The 27,233-nt window shown below is 46.0% G+C and overlaps 1 protein-coding gene across 2 annotated transcripts; it reads left to right on the top strand.

The window, feature by feature from the left end:
• Positions 1 to 4,728: 4,728 nt before the first annotated feature.
• SELENON (selenoprotein N) lies at positions 4,729 to 27,130 on the top strand. 2 transcript variants are annotated; one of them, XM_067533821.1, is made up of 12 exons: positions 4,729 to 4,914; positions 8,831 to 8,948; positions 9,717 to 9,847; positions 10,508 to 10,720; positions 12,236 to 12,360; positions 13,231 to 13,368; positions 15,138 to 15,219; positions 16,407 to 16,595; positions 17,236 to 17,341; positions 18,447 to 18,559; positions 19,949 to 20,050; positions 21,975 to 27,130. In XM_067533821.1, exons 1-12 carry the CDS (start codon positions 4,771 to 4,773, stop codon positions 22,143 to 22,145), a joined length of 1,632 nt encoding a protein of 543 aa, XP_067389922.1. In that variant the 5' UTR covers positions 4,729 to 4,770; the 3' UTR covers positions 22,146 to 27,130. The 2 variants fall into 2 exon arrangements, with proteins under 2 accessions (XP_067389922.1, XP_067389923.1); XM_067533822.1 differs by having other exon boundaries at positions 9,744 to 9,847.
• The last annotated feature ends 103 nt before the right edge of the window (positions 27,131 to 27,233 follow it).

Below are 27,233 nucleotides of genomic sequence, written 5' to 3' on the forward strand. Positions count from 1 at the left end.
TGATTCCATGACCATAAAACCGTATTTCCTCTTCCACTCCTATTTGGCAGCTGAAAGAACTCGACCTTATTTCCATTTCACTCTGTTTCCTTGAATTTTCTGGATGGTATAAAATTTTCCTTCCCTGGTGTCAGTTGTTCCCATGTGCACTGTAATCACTGGGAATTCCCTGTCGCTGTGCAGGCTGTTTGACCCCCTTTTTTTGCCATCCTTTGTCCTAGCTTTCAGGAGGCAGAACTCCCTCCTGTTTCCTTGATCTGGGCTACAGAGCTAGGTTATTAGCCATTGGTTAAGTTCTCCTTGTCTCAGACAAAATTGCCCCTTAAACCTAAAACAAAACAATTAAGCAGGCTTAGGAAATGGCAAAACTTCAAAGCATTAAATTCTAACACTTCCCGCCACCCTTAGAGAGATCAAACGTTCTGTGTTATTAGCCCTGAAGCAGAAGAAAATGGTACTAAATCTTCCTGAGCAGTTGGGGAACTCCAGGGGCTGTGCAGGATTGTGTGTAGCGAAAGTCTGCAGATAGTGATTTATGAAGAAAGATTAAAAGAGCTAAGCACGTAGCACTTGGCCAACCCACTGCTAAGGAGGAATGTGACAACCATGTAAGGACCTGAAGGGTATAAAGACCAAAGAAGAAGGAGGATTTTTTTAGGCCGGTACAGACGGGTTAGGAGTAATGGGATGAAATTAAAGGAAAAGGCAAGCTGAATATCAGCAAACGAACATTTCAGCCGCGACGGTGGAATAATCTCCCCAGGGAGATCCCCGTTCTGGGGGAGTGTGTACAATCCTTGATCTGTACTGCAGAGGCAATGTCAGCGTCTGTGAACTATGGCCCTGCTTAAATCCCACTAGAGGCATTGCCGGTATAATAGTCTAGTCTGTTGAAGGCTGTAATACTTCAGTCTAATTTCAGTCGTTGGGTTTAGCGTGCAGGTGCTGGGGGTGCCTGTGATAACACAGGATGTCAGACTAGATGATCTGATGGGCCCTTCTGGCCTTAAACTGTATGACATTGAAGCCACGATGCCCCCACACAGAACAGGCAGCAGTTAGGGTGCTAAGACTACTGCCTTTCATGCTGGCCAGTGTCCTTATTTCCTTGTGCTCCCCCATTCTCTCTGTGTAAGTATTCCCCTCTTGTCTCTCTGGGGCAGGATCCAGCTCTGTGTTCTGTGTTCATACAGAGCCTAGCACAATACAAGTAGTTACCACAACTAAGCACTTGTTTACAGTGGAGAATGGGCTTAGGTGCTCTGCTCGTGGAGGATAGGGCCATCAATGGCTGTTAGCCAGGATGGGCAGGGGTTGCTGTTCGCCAGAAGCTGGGAATGGGCGACGGGCTGGATCACTTGGTGATGACCCGTTCTGTTCATTCCCTCTGAAGCACCTGGCATTGGCCACTGTTGGAAGACAGGACACTGGGTTAGGTGGACCATTGGTCTGACCCAGTGTGGCCGTTCTTATGTTCTTATGCTGATTAGGGATGGATTTAAGCACATGCTTAAGTGTTTTGCTGAAGTGGAGACCTATAATAGTAATAGTACATAGAATGAGTAATAGCCTAGGGTAGTTACTTTTATTCGGACTAGTACAGTAGATAGGGACTGGTCTGGAACTCAGACAAGATTGATTCTTTTCCTGGCTCTACCATTGAGCTGCTGTGTGACCAGGGTAAGTTGCTTCACCCCCTCCGTGCCTGGGTTTCCGCTCCCAGTCTGTATCTGTCTGTTTAACCTGTAAGCTCTTTGGAGTCTGACTGTGTGTACGTACAGCACAATGGGACCCTGATCTCAGCTGGGGTCTTTGGGCACCAGAGAAATCTAAATGTTAAATACTAACTCTGCTGTATTTCATTTGTTCACCACAGTTTTGTCCTATATCACTGCAATTACAGGGCCAGATCCTGCCACTCTGACTCACATTGCATAGTACCTAAATCAGTGATTGGTTTCAGTGGGACTCGTAACAGGGTAAGAGCCCACCCAGCTTCAGAAACGCTGCTTGTATGATGTCTTATACTAAATGAGCCATAAGAAGGGTATTGTTGAGTCAAGCATCAGGAGTGCCTAAAGTGAAGTTACTGGCTTTGTGAGACTGGAAACTGAGGCAGGGGCTATGTGCAGTGCCACACTAACACAGCAGGGGCACTACAGGGTGGGTACACTCTACAACACAAGGCAACCCGTTCTCCTAAACAGAAAGCTGACTGCAGAGGTAAGAATGAGTTGGATCACTGCAGCAGTCACACTGCAGATCAGCTGCTCTGCAGGTATGTGCGTAGTCCTTTTCAGTTGAAAATGAAGAAGAAAAAAAAGTCTGTGATGGCCGATCCTCAAAGCCACAAAAGATGGTGATGAATTTGCTCTGGAAAATTCCTGTATCAGATATTCTGAAATTATTCTAAATTGAGGCCAAACAAATGTAATCATTAATGGGGGTGTTTTCAAACAATTTCCTCTTGGAGAGTGAAGAGAAAATGAAGGAAAGAGATGAGAAAATTGCACATATCTTCCCCCCCCCACCACCACCTTTTTTAAAATCTATCCCATTACAGCAGCAGTAAAGACAAAATCAAATAAAATGGGACTGAGAAACTTGAAATCAATGCTTGAAAGAAATTTGTACATTGACGACACGATTATTTTTCACCAACTGAACCAAAATGACACTCAGAACGCTCATAATTATGGTGTTTGATTTATTATCCAATGATGAGGCTGGGAAACCTTAACTATTAAGAATTTCAACAGGATGTTTCAAATTTAATTGACTAATATTAAGTGGATTCCCTGCGTGCACATGCATGCATTCCCACATTGAATATCTTCAGTTTAATCAAATTGTGCTCAGATATATAAGAATAGTTAAAATGTGATTTATGGTGGAAAATACATTTAATTAAAATCTGTATTTTGCTCAGAGTTCTGTATATTTAACTCTGAGGGAATATAACTTAAATATTCATTTTTATAATGAACAGATGCAGAAATTTCTTATTCATCAAAATGCAAAGTGGAAAAAGACAGGATGAAAGCCTCTAGTTGTTATAATCCTGTTTATTTCTTCATAAATCCCTTCTTTCTTAATCAGTTTTCACACCCCTTTAGCTTTGTATGAGAACAGAATTAGCTTTACAATAGCATCTGTCAGACTAGAAGTGTCCCAAAGTATTAGCCATGAGGTAGACAGTGGTATTGTGATGATTCTGTTGCCAAACATAATGGACATTATGCATTCACCAGTGAAGACAAGGCAGTTGCGGAGAAGGTAGTTTCAGGACCGGCCAAACTTACTGACCCTCTAAGCCTCATGCGACGATCTTCAGAAATTAGAGAACTGGAGCGGGCCTGCCGGAGCTCAGAACCAGGCAAATTGGTCAAAAGAGTTTTACAATTGAATTTCCTTTCCCCTTTTTGCACTTCATTTATTTTGGATAGTGAAGCCAGCCTGGTCAGTGTCACATTTTGGTTCTTATGCACTAGCCAAGCCGAGCGTGCTGTGGTGTCAAAGTTATTCAAACGCTGTTTAAATTGTCTAAGCTTTCACTGCAATTTCAAAAGCAACATGAAAATAATCCTAGTTGGGTTTTGCAAATTCCCTCCTGTTTTGTGTGTGTATGTTTGCGTACAAATCCTATGTTGCTTGGATTTGTCTTCCCTGTGATTTATATTCATATCTCAGATCGCGCCCCCTCCCTCTCTCCTTAGAGAGAGTCAATAAGATTGCCAACCCTCCAGGACAGCCCTGGAGTCTTTAGGAATTAAAGATTGATCTTGAATGAAAGATTATCATGTGATGAAACCTCCGGGAATACCTCCAATCAAAACTAGCAATCCTACGATCTGGAGAAACAGCCACAGAGGGAAGGAGGAGTTGCGGCAAGGAGACTAGCTGGGGCAAGGGGAAGTACATCTGGCGGAGCCGGTTTTTTTAGGGGTGGCTAGGCCCTGGGTACAGGGCAGCGCTATAGAGAAGATCTATCTGCCCCGTGTGATTCTCTGGCTAAGTGCAAAACACAATGTGAGCTTCTGGCGACTCGCTGCCCGTCCCCACACTTAGCTCTGGCCTGTGGCAAGGTCCTGGCTCTGCGCATCCCCCGCCCTGGACTGGCCATGGCTGCACAGCTGAGCTCCTGGGCTGCTCTCCCCGTCTGTGCATGGCAGAAAATTGCCATGGGACGAAACCCAGCGGCGGCATTTACTCCGGCCTGTGCTAGGGTGACCAGACAGCAAGTGTGACAAACCCGGGCAGGGGGCTGCGGGGTAACAGGCGCCGATATAAGACAAAGCCCCGCACGGCGGGACCGTCCCTGTCAAATGGGGACATCGGGTCACCCGAGCCACCCTCTGCCCCCCGGGACCTGCGGGCTGGGCCGCCTGTCCAGCCGGGGGGAGGCACTGGGCCCTTCCTGGGGCACTGGGCCTGCCCTGGGGGGGTGGGGGGGGACAACGAGGAGCCTGGGCTGTGGGGAGGCCGCAGCGGGCCGCAGGGTGGGGACGGGGAAGGAGCCACTGCCCCCTCCGGGGACTGATCCCCGGCCCGGCCGCGGGGCGCTGCCCTCCTAGCCCTTCCCCGGGCCCCCCTGGGCCCTCGGGGGCACGGAGTCCCTGCCCCGCCCCGCTCCCCTCCTGCCCCGGAGGCTGGGCCCCCGGGCTCGGGGCGGCGCTGGGCCTAGGCGCGGCCCCTTTAACGCCTCCCCCGAGCCCGGCCCAGGCGGCGGGCGGGGAGCGGGGAGCGGCGCGGCCCAGCCGAGACGCGGCCATGGCCGGGGCCCCGCCGCAGCAGCAGCCGGGAGCCGGCGGCGCCTTCTCGCCGCGGCTCCCCAGGCTGGGGCTGGCGCTGGCCCTGCTGGCCGCCCTGGCCGCCGTGAAGTACTGTCGGGACGCGGAGGCGGCCCGGCGGCAGGTAACGGCGCGGGGGCGCGGCCGGGGTCAGTGTTGGGGGGCTCCGGGGGAAGGGTGGGGGGCTGGGCGGTTGGAGGGGGCTGGGCGGGGCTGTGAGGGGTCGCGCTGGGGTTTATTGGGAGACTGGGTTTTGCTGGGGGGCTCGGGGTGGGGTGCGGGGGGTTGGGGGGGCTGCAGGGCGCTGTGGGGGGGCCCTGGCTGCAGGGCGCTGTGGGGGGGTTGCCAGGGGGCCCTGGCTGCAGGCCGGGGGCTGCCCGTCGCCTGGTGCCGCCTGGGCCCTCCTAGGATTCTCTCCCCCCCTCTCGTGTCTTGCACTGACTCCTGCAGCTAAACCCGGATTTTTATTGGAATGGCTCAAAGTCCCGGGTCCGATCCCAGCCCTTCGTCCTGCACCGACCTGCAGCATCTTCTCCCTGCGTGGGACATTTCACTCCTCTCCGCACCTGCAGCAGGACCCCCGCTGCCCCCAGGACATTTCCCACTCCACATCCTCTCCGTGCCCCAAATCCTGCTCCTAACGTGCTTTATCCACAGAGGGAGGAAATAAAAACACAGGACGTAAAACTGAGGCAGGTTCATATGCCGGCGCCTAGTTCAGCCGTGACCTGGGGTTTGTGCCGAGGAGAGAAACGCAGCCACTTGGCTGTGGGCTGTCAGAAATACTGTTGTATCTATATGTATTATTGTGCTGACCAGCTCCAGTCAGGGACCAGGCCCTCATGGTGCTAGGTGCTGTACAAACACAGAACAAAAAGATGGTCTCAGAGAATTTATTGTCTAAGGCCATGTCTGCAGTATGGGTGCTACAGAAGCACAGTTACGGTGTTACAGCTATGGCGCTGCAAGCCCATAGTCTAGGGCAGTGGTTCCCACCTTTTTGGCTCGAGGACCACAGATTCCATTTTTACAATCCTGAAGGGCCATCAGTCTCTGCCAGAAATCGCCCCCCCACTGCAGCCAGACAGACGGCTGATTTGTGCTGTACAGGAGGCTTCACTTCCATGTTCTGGATCATTATCTCCAATAGGGCAGAAGCTGTGGGGTTTCCCTTTCAGTAGGTCCATTTTGAGGTGATGGTGCAGAACAGCACTGAGCTGGGTGTGTATAAATCAGGCATGCTGATGGAACTGGACTGTCACCACAAGGCTGTGTGTGGAACTGATGGACTGTTGGAGTATTGCCTGGAAAAATGCCTATCCATCTCATTTACTAGATGAGCGGCTAGTTTAGCTCATCTCACGGAAGGGAGTGATTGCTGGAGCTGAAGGTTGACTGGTTTGAATCCTGCTGGCCAGTGTACCAGACACAGTTGGCCAGGAGAGGGTGTGCGCATGTACATGCGTGTGCAGCCGTTGCCCACTGCATTCTGCTTAGTTGTAGTTCGAGGAATTAGTACTTAATTTTCTAGGGGAAAAAAAACTCTGCTGCCCAGTAGCAGCTGCCTGGAAATGGCCCCGCTGCTTGTCCCATGTGAAAGATGTCTGAGATACCAATTGGAGCATGCAAATTGGCTCTGATCTCTATAGAGAGTAATTCATGCTGGAGTCTTGCACCAATGAGCGTAACGTCAAACATCCATATTGAGTTCTCTACATCACAGCTGTTGTCCTTGATGCTATCTGGGACAGAATTTCATCCATATACATGGAATGTGACTGGTGCCTTTTCTCTTTGGGGGGGGCAGGAGGCCACAGAGAGGTTTTGCAATTCTGAGAGTCTGTGCTTCCTGCTCACTGCAGTGTTGGAAGCCAGAGCGTAACTCATGGAAAGGGCTTGCCAGCTGTCGCGCTCGGAATGAAATCTCTCAGGGTGCCAGTCAGTGGAATTCTTGACTTGTTAAACACGCAAAAAAAAAAAAAAGACCAGAGACTGGAGAGAGGCCATCAGATAGATGATTGCAGACAACTGGGGGAAAGACAAGGAAATGACCCACTGTGACCATCTCTGGAGCTCTGCATCTGTTCAGGACAGTGTGATCTGTGGAGGGAAGCCCCTATATGAAGCTGTTTGCTTTTCTAAACTCTTCTGGCTCCTGTTCTAGCGTTAGCTGCTTCCTGCCAGTGAGCAGATCAGATTGGCTCTGGAGGGGGATGCATTTGAAAAGCACAAAGCATTTTTGGAAGTAAATCGTAAAGCAGTGAAAGGGGCATGGCAAAGGCTACATCTTTGAATTAGGGAAGTGGCCTGAGCAATCCCCATTCCAGTAGCACTGGAATAACAACGTGATTTTTAAACATTTGGCTGTGGTGCCATAGGTAGGACTGCATGGCATTTTACACACAGAATAAAGGTCTGGTTCCTGTCCAGTGGAGTTTGAGGTGTCATAGGGGATTGATCTAGTGCTTGAAATAATTAGCTGTCTCATTCCCCTTCCTTCCATAGCGTAGCTCCTGCCTGCCCTCTCTTCCATGGGTCAGGTTCTCATCTTGCTTCAAACAGATCTGCCTCCCACTTCTCCGCGGTTTGTGTTCCAAGAGCTTCTCTGCCTAGTTCTCCTCCTCTCTCCCCCCCCCCCACCGGCCCTGGAACTGCCCTAGATGGCTTCATGTGCTTCTCTCACTGTAATTGACAGGAGCTGAGCCTGCCGGGCTGCATTAAGTGGTGTTTCAGGCTGGCAGATAACAGATGGAATCTAAACTGGTTCAAGAGCTTTGGGATTGTTAATGGTGCTGCAGGCATCAGAGAACACACACAGCTGAGCAGCAGAATGGGGAATACTAACTCTTGCTCCTTGAGGCTTTGCAGTGGGGGGAAGCTGTCTCCCCTACCAGCAGTGCCCTGCATGACGGGTGACCATGGATCTGCTGCAGAATGGCAATGAGAAATATGGCTTGTCTGACCTCCCACCCCTCCTTTCCTTCACTCTGTCTCATTTCCTTCTCACCCAATAGAGCAGCTCTCTTCTTCCATTTGTGTGTTTTCTCTTTCCTGGGCCGTGAGTGTTACAGTGTGGAACTGTCTGGATCTGCTCCAAGGGAGAACTGCATATGTGTAGCACCTTCTATTTGAGGAGCTCAATGTATCGTTCAAACTGTAGTGAATTAGGCCATGCAGGCTGCCCTTGTGAGGTCTGAAAGGGTTACTGTCTGATGGGGGAAACTGAGGCAGCGAGTGGCTATGATTACGCACTCCCCAAGGTTAAACAGTATTGATGGCAGAGCAGGAATGGACCGTGCGAGTCCTGACTCCTGGAGCAGTGGTAGAATCACTGGACAACACTCTCCACCAGGAGCAGTGAGATGACAGCTGTAGTCTAGTCCCAGTTTCTTTATGTGATCAAGGATGTGAATGTGGTTCTAACCAGAGCTGGTCTCTGCGGCGAGCTCTGTCTGTGGATGTTGGTTGGAATGTGAATGTTGATTTGGCCGTGTTTACGTCCTTTAAAAACGCGAGCACCCAATTAGCTCTCCTCCGACTTGCGAAAAGTGAATCAGATCAAATCCTCAGGTAATAATTGGTGAAGGTTGAATAGTCCATTGACTATCTTCATTCACACCACATTGGCTAGTTACATAAGTCACCTTGGTAACAATGCCGGGTGGTGAATGCCCACTGAGCAGCACAGAGCGCCCTGCGAATATCAGCAACCGGCAACAGGCCCAGAATAACTCGCTGCTGAAATTGACGTATTTCTTGGACAAAGACTCACTGAGAGAGAAGACAAAATAGAACAAATGATTTGTTGTCAATGATTTGTTGTTCGGCCAGATCTAGTTTAAATACATGGAAACCATTCCGGATCCCAGTCGTCATTGCTGATGGTGCAGAGTCCTGCCAACACACATTACTCTCTTGATTTGATGGCTTTGTTTGCAGTTGTAAAGGATGCATAATAACTTGAGAGCTGATGGGGCCTAGACGAATTAGTAAAACCGCTCAAATTAAGACCTACCCTGTCTCTTTTCTTCCCAAACCAGGAGATGGCCTTGAAGTCTCTGGGGAATGAAGGGCTTTTTCTCTTCTCCTCTCTGGACACTAACAATGATCTGTACATTAGCCCTGAGGAGTTCAAGCCAATAGCAGAGAAATTAACAGGTAGGTATTTATCTTGAAAGGTCAGTTGTGCAATAAAGGAAAGGAAAGCTGAAGATCTCAGCACTGCCTGTGCACAACGGCTAATTATCTTTTTTTGTGCCAGTCTGGGGCTGATTTACACAGCGAGAAGCTCCGAAGCTTTAAGTGTTTTTGGACAGGCTTAAGCACCAGGCATCACTTTCACACAGTGCGCTTTGTATAAGACAGGAAGCTGCCATTGTTGGACTAGTAAAGTACATAAGTTATTTTGTCCAAGGCTTAAAGGGGATTTGGAATGCATGAATGCAATGGGTATAACTCAGCGCTGGCGAGGTCAGAACTATTTCATTCATATTTTCCTCTGGCTACAGAAGTCTCTGTAATGAGGTATCAGCAAGTAGCAAATGTTTCTCAGCTGTGCCAAACTGCATGAAACCTTGTTATGTCAACATAACATGCAGGCAGGATTGAACTGCAACCGAAATACCAAGAAATGTTTTCTCATAATGTAATGAAGTGGCTAGAGTGTGTATCTGCCCCTTGCTGGATGCAACAAGAACTGCTCAACCATGTGCCATAGACCTTATACTGCTGTCAGTTAAGGGGAGATTCTCCTTTAACTCAAGTAGCAGGGGCGTGAGGGGCCTGTGCTCTTGAAACAGGTGGGTCTGAGTTCTGTTGCTAAGAGTTGTAACATGCAGCTGTGAAGTTCCAAGTGCCTGTGTATTAGTTAGACTATTATAAATGTATAGTCATTTCCCTAGGGCATTAAATTATTGTTCTGTTGAGGTGTTACTCCTGTCTTCGAATTTGAAGAGGAAGAGACGCTGGATCCCAGTGGCGAGACGCTATCAGTCGTTGCTAAATTCCAGCCCCTGCTTATGGAAACAATGACAAAGAGCAAAGATGGCTTCCTAGGAGTAAGTAGCATACATGATGTTTATGAATTGAAAACCCAAATTCCCAGCAAAACCCATGCGATGGTGCTAGAGGCTGTAACAACCTCATAGGAGTGATCATATATTGATTATTTTATCAGTTGTTCCTTCTGTGGGCAGAGGTCAGACTGAGCCCCTGTGTACTGGTGCACTGTTTTGGCGGTTTATGCAACACTTTAACATTTAAAAAAAAATACGTATATCCTTCCAGTTCTTATGAAGGTGAAGAAACCTTCCAGATGTGACCCGGTGCAGTGTTGTCTATTGGAATCTGCAGAACCATTTGAAACAATAGCTTTGAGAAGCATAAATTATCCTTGTTTCTCAATGGGGTGTTAACTCTGGAATGTAATGGTGCCCATCTTACATGTAACTATTTCCATAGCATTTGTTGCCATGGCATCCGAGTACTTGCGTTATCACGTATTTCACTGCTGGTCATTTTTAGCAGAAACTTCTAGCTACTGTGGTTTTGGGTGGTGGTTGGGATTGTGGGTGGAGTTTGAATGGAGTACCATTTTCTCTCACCCCAAACTCTGATCTCTGTGCAACAATTCTTATCCATCTGCCTCCTATAGAACAAAACTCTTCAAATGTTATTACATCCCATTAGCTGGTTCTGACGCGCGTTTCTGTGTGTAGATTTCTCATGTTGCTCTGTCTGGCCTCCGGAACTGGACGGCCCCAGCAGTCCCTAAGAGTGTGATGTTTGCCAGGCAATTCAAAGCCTTCCTTCCCCCAAAGAATAAGATAGAACTCGGTGATCCCTGGTGGATAATCCCAAGTGAATTAAACATCTTCACCGGCTACCTTTCCAACAACCGGTTTTACCCTCCAGCCCCCAAGGGCAAAGAGGTAAGTGCACCACTTAATATGAGCCATGATCTCTCTCAGGCAGAAGGATATTGCTTCTCACATACTCTTCCCCAGCAAGAATTTTGTAGTTTTTCACATCTTAATGAGCAGCACGTAGTCAGTATCACCTTGGGCTATGATCTCACAAACTCCGCTTGGTCACATCTGGTCAGTGCTTGGATGGAAGACTTCCAAAGAAAAAAGTGCACGCTACAGAAAGAGATAGTGGGGGTGAATCAGTGAGCCCTTCTCAAGGATGTTTAGCAGCATTGGGAACCCTAGTGTAGACAGTTCTCTAGCATCAGCAGCTGTTTCCAGCACCATATTGGTTGGATTTGTTTCTATACCAGGGCTCCCTATAGCTGATATTAGTGGAATTGAACCAGTCTCAGGCCAGATCTACACTAGACACTTTTGCTGGTATAGTTATGTCAGTTAGGGGAGTGGGGTTTTTACAACATTTCTATACCAGTCAAAGCCACAGATTAGACCAGCAAGAGTGCTTTTGTCTACGTAGCTTATTTTGATTGAGGACCCAATATAAGCTCTGTCTACACTAGGATGGGTTGCCGGTATAGCCAACACCACAAAGGAGATGGAAGCAGCAGCCAATGACAGAGGAATGGAGAACACTAGTTTCCACCTGTGTGCCAACGTTGGCATGGGTAGGATGTACCGTGTAGCGTACACTGGGCCTTAGCAATGGGGGTGGAAACTCCTGTACAAAAATTTCTTAGTGTAGATGAGGCTGCAGTTTGTCACTTCTCTCTCAATCAATGTCCCAGTGCAGTGTTAAGTAGCATCTAAGGGAGCCATCTTTCAGATGAGAACTTTGTGGTCTCAGGAGATCCAAGGCATTTATATCAAGAGCAGGGGGTGTCCACAACAACCAGACCAACTACCAATACACTTAAATAACAAAAATCTGCATTTAGTCTCACTTGGGTAAGATTCTCCACTCCCTGTCTAAAATAATTGTGCTTTGTAAAACAGTTGCCTCATGTTCCACACACCCACACCCCGTGGTCAATGAAGTGATTCTTGTATATGGTCTGTAAAATCAGTCTGCAAATGCCTTGCCCTCGTGGGTGTTTGGTTAGGCTTTAGTACTTTCCTATTCAGTACACTCCAGTGGGTGGTATACATGATCACTTGAAATTGCAAACTACATTGAAGTCTTAAACAAATATTGTTGATCAACAGAGTGCACAACATGTAATCAGATCTGTTTGTAGTAGTCAGCTGCTGTGCTGTGGAAATATTGTGTGTATAAAAGACATGGTTTAGTATACTTCCAGACAGAGGATTGATTTGCAAAGTGGTGGAAAACTATAAATTGTGGAAGGGAATCAAAAACTAGCAGATGGGAATTCTTAGCCAGATCTAAGTCACATTAATTGTTTTATCTTCCTGGCCTTTCTGGGGAGTAGATAGGTCTAGGATTTTAACTTAACTGAGGTCTGCATTAAAGGCCGTTGCTCTTATTTTTTGCTATCCCTCCAATGCTTTCCATAGATCTTAATCCACAAACTCTTGAGCATGTTCCACCCTCGTCCGTTTGTAAAAACTCGCTTTGCACCTCAAGGAGCTGTGGCCTGCATCCAGGCGATCACTGAGTTCTACTACATGATAGCATTCAGGTAAGAACTTCTCAAATGGTTCTCTGGGACTGGGAGGTGCTGGGTGTAAAAGTTGGGGATCTGCATCTTTTGAAAGACCAACTTTCCCCACATTCAAAATAGCATCAAAGCAACTAACATAATGTGGAAGTCGGGACTGTCACAATTAGTCCGTTAGTTATGTTCAACCTGTTTTGGGCGTGGAAGAAACATATGAAAGGGGCTGTCAAGCAAAGGGGTCCTGACCCTGTTCCTGGCAGCCAGAAGCCCCTTGGGTTTGATAAGACAGCATGAGATCTGGGGAACAGAAGGGTGCAAACATTGGTGCAGCCCAGCTGGCAACAGGCTTCCGATTTCCCCATTCTCGAGGGAACAGAGTGTGAGCATGTTACTTAACTGTGACTGTGCACCCTGACTACAACTCATGTATATGTAACTGACAGAGCTACCAAGCAGCTTGCAATGGAGAAGGGTGTGTCCTTCAGGAAGTGGCTTTAAATACGTTACTTCCCTGATTGCCAGTGGAGCCAACACTGTGGTTTCTGTCTGAACTGATGGGAAGAGACTATTGCCTTGTAAATTAGGCCTGCGTTCCAGGCTCGAAAGGGGAGGATCTACCTTTTTTAGTCAGTGGATGGAGCAGTTTCTAAAACCAATGGTCCCTAGTAGAGTGTGACTCCTCTAGATGTGGTTCATCTTGCAGCCAGTTCTAGTCTAGTCTCTTCTGCTCTGCTTCTTGTATGGCTGTTATCACCACGGTATCCGAGTGGCCCCAGAAGCACATGAAATGATGTGACTAGCATCTGGCATATATGACCCATTCTCTCTTCTTCTCCCTATTTCTTGGTCTTGGTCAGGGCACTATGGCTGATGAGTCTCTTCCTGTTTCAGGATCCATGCCGAGTTCCAGCTGAATGAACCTCCAGATTTCCCTTTCTGGTTTTCTCCTGGCCAGTTCACAGGCCATGTTGTCCTCTCCAAAGATTCCTCCCATGTTCAAGAATTCAAGCTCTTTGTCCCTAACAAGAGGTATGTTTGTCTTTTTTTTTTTCCCTTCTCTTTACAATATACACTGAGCAAAGACCTGAGATTAATTGGAAAACAGAACATGAATGAAGCTCGAGGAGCAATCCTGCAGCTGTGCTGTGTGTCACAGAGCTAGAGGATATTCCTTGCACTTACAGTGACATGCCCTGTCTGAAGACCTCAAAATGTATTGACTGTTTTAACCAAGATTTGCATCTCTTTGAGCCAGGTATCACTATCCCATCATGCATATGGGGAAATCAAAAGCACAGGGAAATTAAGTGACTCACCTAAACTCACACAGCAATCTGTGTTAGAGTATGAATTGGAACCCAGGAGTCTTAGCTCATTACCCCATGCTCTGATCTCTGGGTAACCTTCTCTCTCCTCCACACAGTACATAAATTACCATGTGGATTAATATTCTGTAGTCTGATTTCACTATTAAGGGGGTGCTCCTTAGAAACTGGTACTTGGGACTGGGACCCAGGAGAACTAGAGTCTGCTCCTTGCTCAGTCACAGACTGGGTTTTTTTGCCAAGTTGCTTGAACTTCTGTGCCTGTAAAAATAAGGAATTTCTCCAACGTTAACTAAAAGTGCTCAGACAACTTTGGATGAAAGTTACTAAATGTATATTATCCCCTTCATTTCTTGAGCTACTGTAAACCCATATTCCCAAGGAATGTCTGGCTTGCTGCCCTTGAAAGAGTTCCAGAGATGGCTTAGTTTGCCGTTAGAGGTGAGGCTACAGTTATGACTACTGTGTATGCAGGATGCAGCAGGGCCATTGCAAGCCCCAGAAGAATCATCCTATGCCTGTGTTATATTACACACATCCTGGGGGTTTACATTTCGCAATAAATCCCTTGTAAATAAAAGTGAAATAAACGCCACTGTCGTCATCACTAAAACTAGAGAATCTGTTTTTGCAGCGGCAGCACGTTTCTAATAGAGCCCCTGAGAACACTTAGCTTATCCAAGGATCAGATTTGTTGAACAGACATACCTGCTTTAAAATGCTAATCCTGTCTCGTGGCAGCTTGGAACATCAGGGGAGGGGGAGAAAAACCCTGGTGAGCTCCTTGTGTGTCTTGGTGCATGGTGCTCTAGCATAATGGGACTCGCTTTTAAATATTTTTCACTTCATATTTCAAAGACTAATGTTTTGTGTGTATAGATTTACACTGTCTCAGTACTGCTGGCTGACAAGTGGCTGGAAGCATTTCAGAAGATAAAAGCTCAAATCTTTCTCAGACCCCGGTGGTTTGAATAGAGATTCCAGATAGAGCATTACCCTGGTGACATGATACTTACACTTCTGGCAGCTTGCCCTTTATGGGAGTTCTTTGCTTGCACAAAAAAATGTTCAACAGGAATGGAATTCCCAAATTCTCAGGGTTTGGGAGGAAGAGCAGATACAAACTTTCTCTCTCCGTCTGCCTCCCCTCCCCCCCCCCAAAAAAAAGAGTCTAAACACATTAGAGCTCATGGATGACTCTGCCTCTCTGTTCTTCATATTGGGCAGGCAGTTAGGCCCTGATCCTTCAGTAGGATCCATGATCGATGGACCCATGCAGAAGCCCCACTGATTTCAGCACAGCTCCACAGTGTCTGTTGCAGCACCTGGGCTGTAGTCCTGAATCCAGCCTAGGGAGGTTGGATGTTTCCAAAGAAATGGCTCAAGTTCAAATGAGTTATCAAGCGCAAAGCTCTTTTGTCTGCACAATTCTTAGACGTTGCTGTTACTGAACACGCTGGGTATTTTTGCTAGGTCTCTAAACGTTGACATGGAATGGCTGTATGGGGCGAGCGAAAGCAGCAACATGGAAGTGGATATAGGTTACCTACCTCAGGTGTGTAGTAACTTACTCTACTTTATGTGTGTGCCGTATCTTACCTGGGATTCAGCAGGGTCCAGCCGTGGCAGCCTTGCAGCATCACCTCTGCCATCACTGTTGTTTTCGCGTGACTTCTTGTAAGTTTAGATGTGGTCCTGATGATTCCAGTGTGTATGTGGGACAAAGCAGAGATGCCACCCAGTGCTCCTGATTCATTACTTTTATCAAAAACAACGAGTACTGTAGCACTTTAAAGACTAACAAATTTAATTTCTGCAGGCATAAGCTTTCGTGGACTGTAACCCACTTCATCAGATGTTATTTTTATCGTGACTCTCACAACATTTAGTGTTTTTCTTTAAGCCCGAGCTCCTAGATTCATGTGATTACACAGGAATCTTGGTTTACACATTAAAGTTCTCTTATGGCCCACATAGCTGTGGAGGAAGATATTGGGAGTCTGAACCATAAAGTGTCGAAACCCAGAGAGCGAATAAAAACCACAAAATCTATTTGGATTAATTTTTGTTTTAAATCTAATAACTGGGGCTGAGGGGGGCTAACTCTTGATTTTTGGATGCCTGGGGTTGGCGCTGCTGTGCTTCTCTGAGACTAGCTCTTTTCCCCCTAAATAATTAAAAATAGCAGTGTTGTGACAGACCCCCAAAGTCACACGAAATATAATCCTGGCCTTGCCTGTAACACCCCAGCGGTGAAGCCTCCTAACAGCTTTCCCCATTGTACCCCCTTGTGGCAACCTGCAAGTCTGGAAAACTGCTTCCCAAAGACACTGAACCTCTGACTGGTCTCGGAGCTGTCAGGGTGAAGCATCAACTTGTTACTGGAAATGTGACCAATCCAAGGGAATAGTTGGCTATCAGGTGCCCCAGTGCGGAAAATCTCCGCATAAAAACTTGCCTGCAGCATCACAAGGCACCTCTGATGCATTTCCCATCTAGCCCAGCACAAAGCCATACCTGGAGGGGAGTTCAGGAAAACTGTCCCACACATGCATGTACAAAACAGACTAAATGGGGCTACAGTGAATACAAATCAAACAGATGTCATTAACATTACTCAGATCCACTCTGTGTGTCTGTGTCTCTGTCTTTGTTCTGTCTCTGGGCGTGGACCTGCAGTTTGCGGGTGGGAGCTACAAATGTAACTTTCTAGAGACCAAATGCTCTGATGTTGTCATGCAGATGGAGTTAGAATCTTCAGGACCGTCCATCCCTTCCGTGATTCATGATGAAAATGGCAATGTGATTGACAGCAGAGACCCTGCGGGGGAGCCAGTTCAGTTTCTGTTTGAAGAGATAACCTGGCAGCGTGTAATAAGCTGGGAAGAGGCAGCCCAGAAACTGGAAGTTGCCATGTACCCATTTAAAAAGGTAAGAAAAGAGCCCACACCATTGCTTCTTCAGCATGGTCTTTGCGGGGGTGCTCCACTGAGATGCTCTGCCATCCTGGGGAACTCTAAGACCGATGGGGTGAGGGCCTCTGCTAGTTTTTCTTGTATTAATACTCTGCACCTCTAGTACTTGCCATACAAGTGCATTGGCATTGGACTTGATTGCAGCCCCGCAACAATTAAGTGAGCTAAGTGCATGATCCTGTTTTACAGTTGGGACCGGGGGAGGGGACTAGAGAAGTTGTCCAAGGTCACACCAGGAGCCAGTGGCGGAGGCCATTATAAAGTCCCAATCACACATATTCCAGGCGTGTATTTTAATTGTTGGCTCGTTCCTCGTATCAATAGCCACTGGCGCTATTTTGAGAGAGGCAAGTAATGGTGGTTTTCTTTTTGCAACAGCTGAACTCTGCAAAACCATCTTGGAGACTGAACTTTCCTTATCAGCAGGAAATAGACAAACCACAGTGTCTTGAAATGAAAAGTGAATCGAGCCCCGTTTAGTGGCTAGGTCTTGTATGTGTGTCTGATGTGATGTGGCAGGCACGGCATTTCTAAACCCAGTCTCATCCCATGGGCTGCTTTTGCCTCAGTTTCTCCAAGTGTCTCTCTGCTTGCAGGTTTCGTACCTTCCCTTTACGCTGGCTTTTGACCGAGCAAAAGCTGAAAATAAACTGGTGCACTCCATCCTGCTGTGGGGCGCCTTGGACGACCAGTCCTGCTGAGGTGAGCTGCTGCCGACCTGTACCTGTGTGTTCGGGGGACCCTGCGAGAGCAGCCGAGACAACTTCCCCTGCCACCTGGGAAGGGAGGGCAAAGAAATGCTTCGTCCAGGCTTCCACAAAGCCATTAGCTTCCACAAGGCCGGCCTTCCTTTGGGTGTGTCACAGCGGATCAGACTCATTAGCAAGTCAGTGGGGAAACCAGCCGCAGGCGTCTAACGTTACACTGCCTTGGTAGCAATGCCCCTTGCGTAGAAGGGTTTGAACTGGAATCACTGCCCTGTATTCTGGGAAAGGGCAGGACTCGGATCAAAACCCTGCCGCTCCAGCCTGTCACTGTAATGGGCCCAAACCGGACCCCCAAATTCAAATATCCTTCATCTCAGGGAAGGTTTGGAGCTAGGTCTCGATCTGGTGGCTTGAGCCCATCTTTGCTTCTAATAGACTTATACTGGGGTAGCCCCCAGTGCTACAGAGTGTTTCTCTCCTCTCCTCGCTGTATCACCTCCCCACCTGCCCCCCAATCAGTCTAATAAGACAGCTGCAGCCTTTGAAGAATACAGCATGATTGTACTCCTGCCTGGCGCCTTGTATCACCTCACATCTGTGCAAAATGGGTGGAAAATGCTGCTAAATCCAGGGTCTCCATGTCTGGCGCCTACTCTGCACAGGTATAAATGACAACACAAACTGCAAGGTCGAGTAGAATCGAGCCCCGTACCTCCCAGAGTGCAGTGAACCCTTCTGATCCAAATAGCTTACCCTGCATGCTTGGGACCTATCGTTTCTGCAGGCTGCACGTCTGTGTTAAAATTGGCTGCAATCTGCTCTGGTTAATTTACTCTTAGAGCACCCATTGCGTAGGGGCTTCCATGCAGTGCAAACTTAAAACAGTAAATTACATAAAACAGCCTGTGATGGGTGTAACTAAACCTTCCTCTCCTTGCTCAGGGAGAAATAAAACCCTTTGTATCCAGTCAAGGGTGCCCCATGCAAGCTGCCAAGGTAGCCCGCAGTTGGCAAAGCATTAGCACCCCAATTACCACGGCAGCAGTCTGTGTCGGGCAGCTTGGCAAACTGATCTTTCTCTTTCTCTTGTTCTGTGCCAGGTTCGGGGCGAACTCTCCGGGAGACAGTCCTGGAAAGTTCGCCCATCCTTGCTCTGCTGAATGAGAGCTTCATCAGTAGTTGGTCACTGGTGAAGGAACTAGAAGAGCTGCAGGTAAGCATTTTTGTAGCAGCCAGCTTCCCTGCGTGCAGTGCTGGTGAAAGGTCCCAGCTTGACAGGCCTGGGGACTGAAGAATTTACAGAACTATGGTCTGACGGCAAAGGTTCTAGGGTTTGATTCCCTGCTTCACCACAGGCTCCCTGGGTAACTTTGGGCTAGTAATTTGGTCTCTGTGCCTCAGTCTCCACATCAGGAAAATGGGAATAATGGCTCTCCCTATCCCATAGGGCTGCCATAAAGATAGAGGGGTTCCCATATCCTTAGCACTGCATGGGCAGTACCGTGCCTCTCTCCTGACCAGAAGCGATCACTCCTCCCCTTGGCCATGAGAGAGCATTGCAATGTTGAGGGTAGCTCCGCATATAAATGCCAATGGCCTCACATAAGGCTTCATGCAATAGCCAAGAAGGGCGGGATACACTGCTGACAGGTGACTGGATCGTCTGCGGAGCCTTTCACCTCCGTCAGTCCAGGTTAGAAGAGGCCATTGCATTGGAAGTTTGAGTCTCTGCCCACTTCCCAGGTGGGGGTCAGGTGTCCACACTGCACAATCACTAGCGCAGTGGACGCTAATTAACTCCTGTGTTGGCTGCCCTGGATGGGCCTGACCGGAGGCTGAGTTCTTACTGGGGGTCCCTTCAGGTTGACTGGGATGCTCTAGCAGCAGGGAGCTTACTCCAAGTCTCAAGCTGTGCCCGTTCAGCATATATAGGGAGGAAGTCTGTCTCCAGAGTTCTCGGTCAAGCTCCTTTCACCAGAATAAAAGCAATGCGCAGATGAAGGTAAACTAAGGAAACAGCGCAGGAGTCTCCCTTTAAACCCTTACAGTGCCAGCATTAATCACCGAACAGGGAGCTTCCCCTACAGCTGGTCCTGCCCTGTGTAATTACAGTGTCTGGATCTCTGTGCACCCCCCCACCATTGTGAGTTATGAAGTGTCCTCCGAACTAAGTGCTCTGGGTTCCGTTGGCTTGTAGCAGACCCTTAATGGATCATAAATGATGCCTGTTTCCTAGCTTGTTAATGTCTGCCTCAGCACGTACTCCGAGTCCAGATGTCAGTCGGTCATAGTGATCTAAACTTTGTGGAAAAGCATGTACCAAAGTATCCAGACCTCTGGCGAATGTGCAGTGGCAGGGGTGATGCTGACTATGCAGTGGTGGTGCTGTGGTAGATTCTCGGGGGGTGTGAAAGAAGCAGTTGGGCAAATAAAACTGGATCCCTTATTTATGTTACGCTATTTAACAGCTGTTCAGTCTTGCCTTTGCTTCCCCCTTCCTCTGCTCCCTCTAGTGTTCCCATGTGCATATTGCGTTTACTCCTTTTCTCCAGTCCACTAGCCTTGATACACACACACTCTTTTTTGGGGTCTTTTTTTACAGACCAAGAGACAGAATGAATTCTACAGCAAACTAGCTGACCTGCACCTAGAGAAATATAACTTCCCTGTGGAGATGATGATCTGCCTTCCCAACGGAACAGTGGTACGTCGGGCACTTTGGGTGGGCTGGGTTTTGGCCTTTCCGTCTGTAACCCACTATGTCCTCTCTTCCTTCTCCATTATTAAGAGAACATCTCTCTGGGAAGGGCTTGAAAGTCACTTGGCATATGTTGGGCATTAAAATCTACATAACTGTACTTATTGTGGTGACTGTTAGCGATATGGAGTACAATAAGCCTCTGTAGCCATGAACTACCAGAGCCACTTGTAGTTACTAAATGACCAAGATGTGTCATTAGCAACTGAGCATTTACAAGGCACTTCTTATTGTCCGTGAACTTGGCAAACATTAACTGATCTGCAAATATCCCAACAACTAGGCTTGCCATCTGCCTGTGAAGCACCCAGCATGTTCTTGGTAGAGCCATATGAGAAATGGTAAATGGTATTTCCATTTTACAGATGGGGAAACTGAGACGTAGAGTTTTGCTCTCTGTCTCAAGGAACTGATCTCAGAGCGAGCATCAGAGCTCTTGAGTTTCTGGCTCCCAGTCCTGTGTCCATCCCTCCCTGTCTAACTGCTCTTGTCAGCTGACTTCTAAAATAGCTACTGTCACAGCCCCGGCTGAGCTCCTCTTGGTGGATGTTCACCAGGCTGCTGTGCTGGACTCGAGCCTTTGGCTCCCACGAGCTGATAGGCTGGGACTTGGCAATCTAGGCACTGTCTCTGGGCCTCTAGTGCACTCTGAGGGTGCAGATTCTCTATCCAGCACCCTGCCTGAGATATGGGACTGGGCAGCCCACCTGCCTAGGCCCTAAAACTAATGCAGGTCTCCCAAATCTCCCCAGTGGCTATTGTACACGCCCCCAGCATGCTACAAAAGCTGGTGACCCACTGGGTCGCTGTTTCACTGGTCAGGGACATTGTGACAGTTAAAGCAAGTAACACACAGTTTGCAAAGGGATCTAAATGAATCGCACTCCACTAACAGACAAACCCAAGCCATCTACAGATCTGTAGAGAAATCACAAAAACTGCACGCAGATTGCTGTCTGTCTCCTCACACCACCTAAGAGTCCTTGGGTCGTAGTTACCATTTTTGAGAGCGCGTTGGATTCTTCTGCACCACTTTCTTCTTCAGCTTGTCTTGTTTTGTGGCTCTGGTCTATGAGAGATCCTCCCTTTTACAGCACATTCCAACAGCTTTGTCCCTCCCTGTCCTTCCTTTGGGCTTATCACAGGCGGATCAGACTCATTAGCAAGTCAGTCGATTTTGAGTCTGTCGTGTCCCCTTTAAACAGCAGCTCTCCACGCTTGTATTGATTTGGCTAAATATTGGCAATTGGGATGTCCACACCCGCTGCCTGCAATGGAGTAGCCCCCCCCAGGAGTAAATTAGCCCTTTGAAGCCATGTAACAGACAGGTGGTAGTAACCAAATAGACAGAAGTGCATATAATGATAATAAAAAAGTCTCCCATGCTTTTTGTGTCTACTCCCTGAAGCTGACTAATAGCTAGGGGTTTTTTCCTGTCTTTGCTATAGGATTCCTGTGTGATCTTGCCCAAATTACCTATGTCTTGATATTTTCAGAAGTACTGAGCAGCTCCACTTCCCACAATGGGAGTTGCAGATGCTCAGCACTCTTGAAAACCAGGCCATAACTGCAGGAGACCGGACTAGATGATCTCTCAAGGTCCCTTCCAGTCCTATGATTCTATGAATCTCCTGGTCCCTCCATTCCGCATCTATAAAATGGGAGTCATCCTTGCCTTCCCTCCTAGAGGGGTTTGGAGGTTTCATTCATTAACACTTGCAAAGAATTTGGAGATCCTGGGACATAAGGTGAAGGACAAAAGTCTGTCACTGCCTAGTAACTGGCTATAAACTAATCCACTGGATGATGCAGTGTCCTTGTACCTGTCCTTATTACACTCTGTCCTGCCAATACATGCTTCCTTTCCCAGATTCACCATATCAATGCCAACTATTTCCTGGATATCACTTCTATGAAGCCTGAAGAAGTTGAGAGCAGCATCTTTAGTTTCTCAACCAATTTTGAAGATCCTTCCACTGCGACCTACCTCCAGTTCCTGAAGGAAGGACTGCAAAAAGCCAAACGGTTCCTGCAGACATAAAAAGAGGGCAAGTTTAATGCCCAACAGAGATGGCCAAAGACTTTAGAGTTCTTCTATTTTGATTCAGGCAATTGTTCCTAATATACAGAATGGACGTGATATTGATACCAAAAGGTAGACGATTCTAGAACTGTAGAGTCTTGTAGGACTATAGATTCTAGAGTACACGTCTTTGTAGTACTTTAATTTCACTTAACTTATCCTTCTGAGTTTAGGAAACTTCTACAGGAGCTAAAATACTTTAATTTATAAGCTTAATGCACTGGTTGTGCAGATGTCTCAACGTCTGATCTGTTACCAAGCCTCACATTTTCTATCTTTGGTTAAAAGATTGTGTATAGTAAAACTCATGTTATAGCTACATTGAATGAAAACCAGAAATGCTTGTTATCTATAAGGCCTGGTTTCAACTCTCATTACTCTCGCTGAACAGTATCATGCAATAGTCCCAATGACGTTAAGTGCTTATGTTAAGCGCTACTCCATGTGAACAAGAGTTGCAGAATTGGGCCTCCGGTGTAGAATGCTTTCTGCAAGTTATTAGCAAACTATACCAATTCTCTTTGTTTCTAGGTGCAATTCAGGGTGTTGAACTCTGAGGTATAAACTGTTACGTATTTAGGTCCTGAGTACTTGAGATTGGCTGCTGTAGCAACTCAAAGAGAGACAATCAGCTAGGGCACCTTTGCTGACAATGCCTAGATCTGAAGGTAGGATGTTCTGATTGGAGAGCTTTCAGATCTGGAAATAATCTATTTCCAGGTCTGCTAGAGCCCATCAGTTGTGCTTCATGGCACAGCATAAGACACATTTTATTTATTCAAGCTTTTGCCTTAAAGGGGGAATATGAAATTGATATAGTGCAATTGGCAGTGGGGAATTGGTCTACAAATGTGTCTTCAAAATGTGTCTTCAATGTTGTTCAGTGCCTTGAGAGTTCTTAGTCTAGAAGATGTCTGGGATGTACCTCCAAAGGGCCAGGGTCATGCAGAAGTTCTCACATTTCCTGTAGGGTTGTAACATGCTACTATCCCTATCTATTTTTTCACACGTTTCACATTTCCAATTCACATCATGTAAATGAAATCCAGTCCTTCTTCAGAAGCAAAATGCAGAATTTCCTTTGAGATGAAAGGTTCATATTTTTTCTTGCACATTACCTGTTGTAAAATTTTAAAGTATGTTGGGTTTTTTGTTTTGTTTTTACTAGCTGCTTTGAAAACTGCACCTGACAATTTTTCAAGTGGACAGAATGAAGGAGACCTGCCCAAACAAAATGCTTTTGATCTCTAGCCATTCTGAGCAGCAGCTCTTACTTTATACAAGTACTTGGCCACAAGACAAACATGGCTTGAGAGTGGGGGTTGAATTTAGTTAAGATGATGGAGACAAATTTTAGATTGCAAAATGCTGCAATTATCAATGATGTGACAACTATTGGGTTTTACATAAGAACAGAAGAGTAACCATACTGGGTCAGATGAGTGGTTCATCTAGCCCACTATTCCGTCTTCCAACAGTGGCCAAAGCCACATGCTTCAAAGAGAATGAAAAAAACAGGATAATTATCAAGTGATCCATAACCTGTCATCCAGGCCCAGCATATGGTAATCAGAGGCTTAGGGACACCCAAAACATGGGGTTGCATTCTTGACCATCTTAGCTAATAGCTATCCCCCATGAACTTATCTAATTCTCTTTTGAACCCAGTTACATTTTTGGCCTTCACAACATCCCATGGTAATGAGTTCCACAGGTGCATTGTGTGAAGAAGTACAACTTTTTTGTTTATTTTAAACCTGCTGCCTATTAATTTCATTGGGTGACCACTGGGATTTGTGTTATGTGAGGGGGTAAATAACACTTCCTTATTCACTTTCTCTGCACCATTCATGATTTTATAGACCTCTAGCATATCCTCCTTAATTATCTGTTTTCCAAGCTGACCAGTCCCAGTCTTTTTAATCTCTTCTCATATGGAAGCTCTTCCATACCCCTAATCATTTTTGTTGCCCTTCTCTGTATCTTTTCCATTTCTGATATATCTGTTTTGAGATGGGGCAACCAAAACTGAGTGCAGTATTCAAGGTGTGGGCATACCGTGGATTTATATAGTGGCATTATGATATTTATTATCTATCCCTTTCCTAATAGTTCCTAATATTTTGTTAGCTTTTTTTTTACTGCTGCTGCACATTGAGCAGATGGTTTCAGAGACTCCAAGATCTCCTTCTTGAATGGTAACAGCTAATTTAGATACCATCATTTGTATGCATAGTTGGGATTGTTTTCCTATACGCATTACTTTGCATTTATCAACATTGAATTTCATCTCCATTTAATTGCCCAGTAATTTCTCTTTACAAAAGCCATGTTGACTCCCCCTCCCACCAACCCCCAACAAATTGTGTTCTATGTGTCTAATAATTTTAAAAAAGGATTGTTGCTTTATAGTTGCCATAAAGAGTTACTGTTGTAGCAGCTGGATTATAATGCACATTCCTGTTGGTAGGTCAGACAGAGCATCGGTGATGGACAATAAAAAGCAGCCAATTGCTATAGACAAATAACAGGGCCATTATCACCTTGCTGTTCTCTGAAGCTCATTTTAGTTCAAAATGCACTCAAGGGACCCAATAAAAAGAACAGCCCCCAGTGCTCCTTACTGTTTGGGTTTCTTTTTATCTTCCTTCATGGGGTGCGTAACCCATGACAAAAAGCTTATCACAACCTACTTGTAGTGACATTCACCCTTGGGATGTTTCCCAGTATTACCTTTATAACCGTGTTTGTGTTTTGGCTCCTGCAGGCATCTCTGAAACACTAGAAATACATTACAGACTCAGGGTTGGCAGCATTTTTTATGGTGATTGTGACAATTATCAGTGACTGTAAACAGTATTGTCTGAACAAAAAGAACCTGGATCACTCATGCAAAAGTAGCCTTAGCCACTCAGCAAACACTCAGTGCCCCTATGTTAAAGGGACTCTCTTGGCTCAGGCTGTGATTTTTCTCAATGGAGACAAAGGGCCCTCACCTCCTTTAGGAAATCCTGGCCTTAGCTTAGACCCAACCTTTAGGGTTTTACAAAACTTAAAATAATTAGACGCAATTTAATTGCTTTAAAAAAAAAAAAAAAAAAAAAAAAAGTCAAGGGGTTTTAACCTTCCAACCGCTCTTTGTATAAATATCCCTAGGTTGGGAAAGGTGTTCAAAATTGTCTTCTTTGTGTCCAGCTTCGCAGCAGCAGAACCAAAATACAGGGCCCCATATGAACAGCTAGAGATTGTTTTCAATTTCCCAAGGCCTGAAAAAAGTAGGATTAAAATATAAACTCTTCAGGGCCCTGTCTACTTTAGAGAGTCATCGGTGGCTCTGACATTAAATCAGTGAGAAGTGCTTTGTACTCCATACTTGGAATCACTTAATTCATATTTTGCTGGCTGTGCCGTTAGTGCAAATTACCCCAAGTGCAGGCAGGGAAAACATCAGCTGGTGCTAAAGGCAGCGACAATGTGACTGCATCATACTACTATGGTAAGACAATCAATGGAAGTATTCCTCTCACTGTTGTGCGGAGGCACATCAGCGATCACCACAACAGGATAACCAGAATTCACCAGGGATACATTCACACAGGATAAAATGCCACAGTTGGTGCAGCATTAATGTGGATGCGCGGGGTAAAATCTTCCACTGGTACAACACTAAATGTGTCTACAGTTAGTGGGAATTAGAACAGTTGGATGGGCATTGGTTGATATGGCACCAATGGATCTCTAATGTAGACAGTGCCTAAGACATTCCCAACCAAATTAGGACCAAAACCTAGACCTATGGTATCCTTAGCATTGTCCGAAAGGACATCTCCCTCTTATGTTCCTGAAATGGGCATTTTCCCCACCTAAATTAGAATCAAATTAAGCATGGTGGGAAGAATTCTTGTTTCCAGAATAACCAATATACTTCAGGGGCTCAGAAGCTGTTGTATGGATCTCAAAAGGAGCCAGATTCCAGTATTAATCTTGTAATGATAAAGCTGCCTAAAAGAACTAATCCCTGTTTTTATATTGTGTAATCTTTTATCTCATTTCGAGAGGTGGACTCTGAACAAAAGTAATGTTTTAAACTTTTTTAATATGTGCCAAACTTTTCATATTTTTACTGTATATTTCATAGGTTTTTATAGGTGATCTTAATATCTCTGAAGAGGATGAAATAGAGCCTTTTTTCCCCGATCATCTGTGCTTTGTGATGGTCTGATCTTCAATTGCAAATGGGTCAGGGCTGATTTCTGACAGCTGTAATTCAGGGGAAAGTTTTTTTCATTTCCTCCTCCTCTGGGAGTTTTTTAATCAGTTTGTATAAAATTTTATTTTCATCTAGCATTCTTGCCCAGAGACAATTCACATTTAGAAATGAACATTTTCAAATAGTGTATTTTTTAAAAAAGTCCAATTTACATTGGAAATGTTTCAGTTCTAATGTGTGGATGGCTAATTTTAAAACACTATAGTTAGGCTATGCTTGACAGTTTCTGTAGCAGTATTTGAGAGCTCTCAAGGATTACTTAGTCATCACTGATTATCTGTTTAGTGTATTGGAGGGAAGAAATATCCAACATAAAGTAATACCAGCCAACCTATAACTCGGATATTTATTATGTCTTAACCATTGGCACTGTTCTCCATTTGTGTTCCCTAGTCATCTTGGAATTAATAATGTGTGGTAATAAGCTAATACACACAGAGGTCAATATGGAAAAACATGCACAAAACACAAAAATCCTCATTCTTTCTAAAATGGCTTTACATATTTAAATATCCGATTATAGTTTTGTTAGTAACTATATAGAAAAACCATTACATTAAGCATTAGTTCAGTGTCTGATAGGACTTTATAGGTAATTCTTGTGAGAAATGTTCTCAATTTTACCATCTGTACCAGCTTAGTTCACTCATTTTTGCTGTAATAAAAAAAAATCTGGAAAATAAATGGTTTTGCTTGTCATTTTGATATGTTGGCAATTAGACTAAATCAAGATGTGAAAGAATAAGCAGGATTGAAATGGCTGGGCACACATTGAA

The sequence above is a fragment of the Emydura macquarii genome, unplaced genomic scaffold, assembly GCF_026122565.2.
Source record: "Emydura macquarii macquarii isolate MOO-44397 ecotype Brisbane River unplaced genomic scaffold, CSIRO-AGI_Emac_v2 contig_3348, whole genome shotgun sequence".
In the NCBI taxonomy this organism is placed as follows: domain Eukaryota; kingdom Metazoa; phylum Chordata; order Testudines; family Chelidae; genus Emydura; species Emydura macquarii.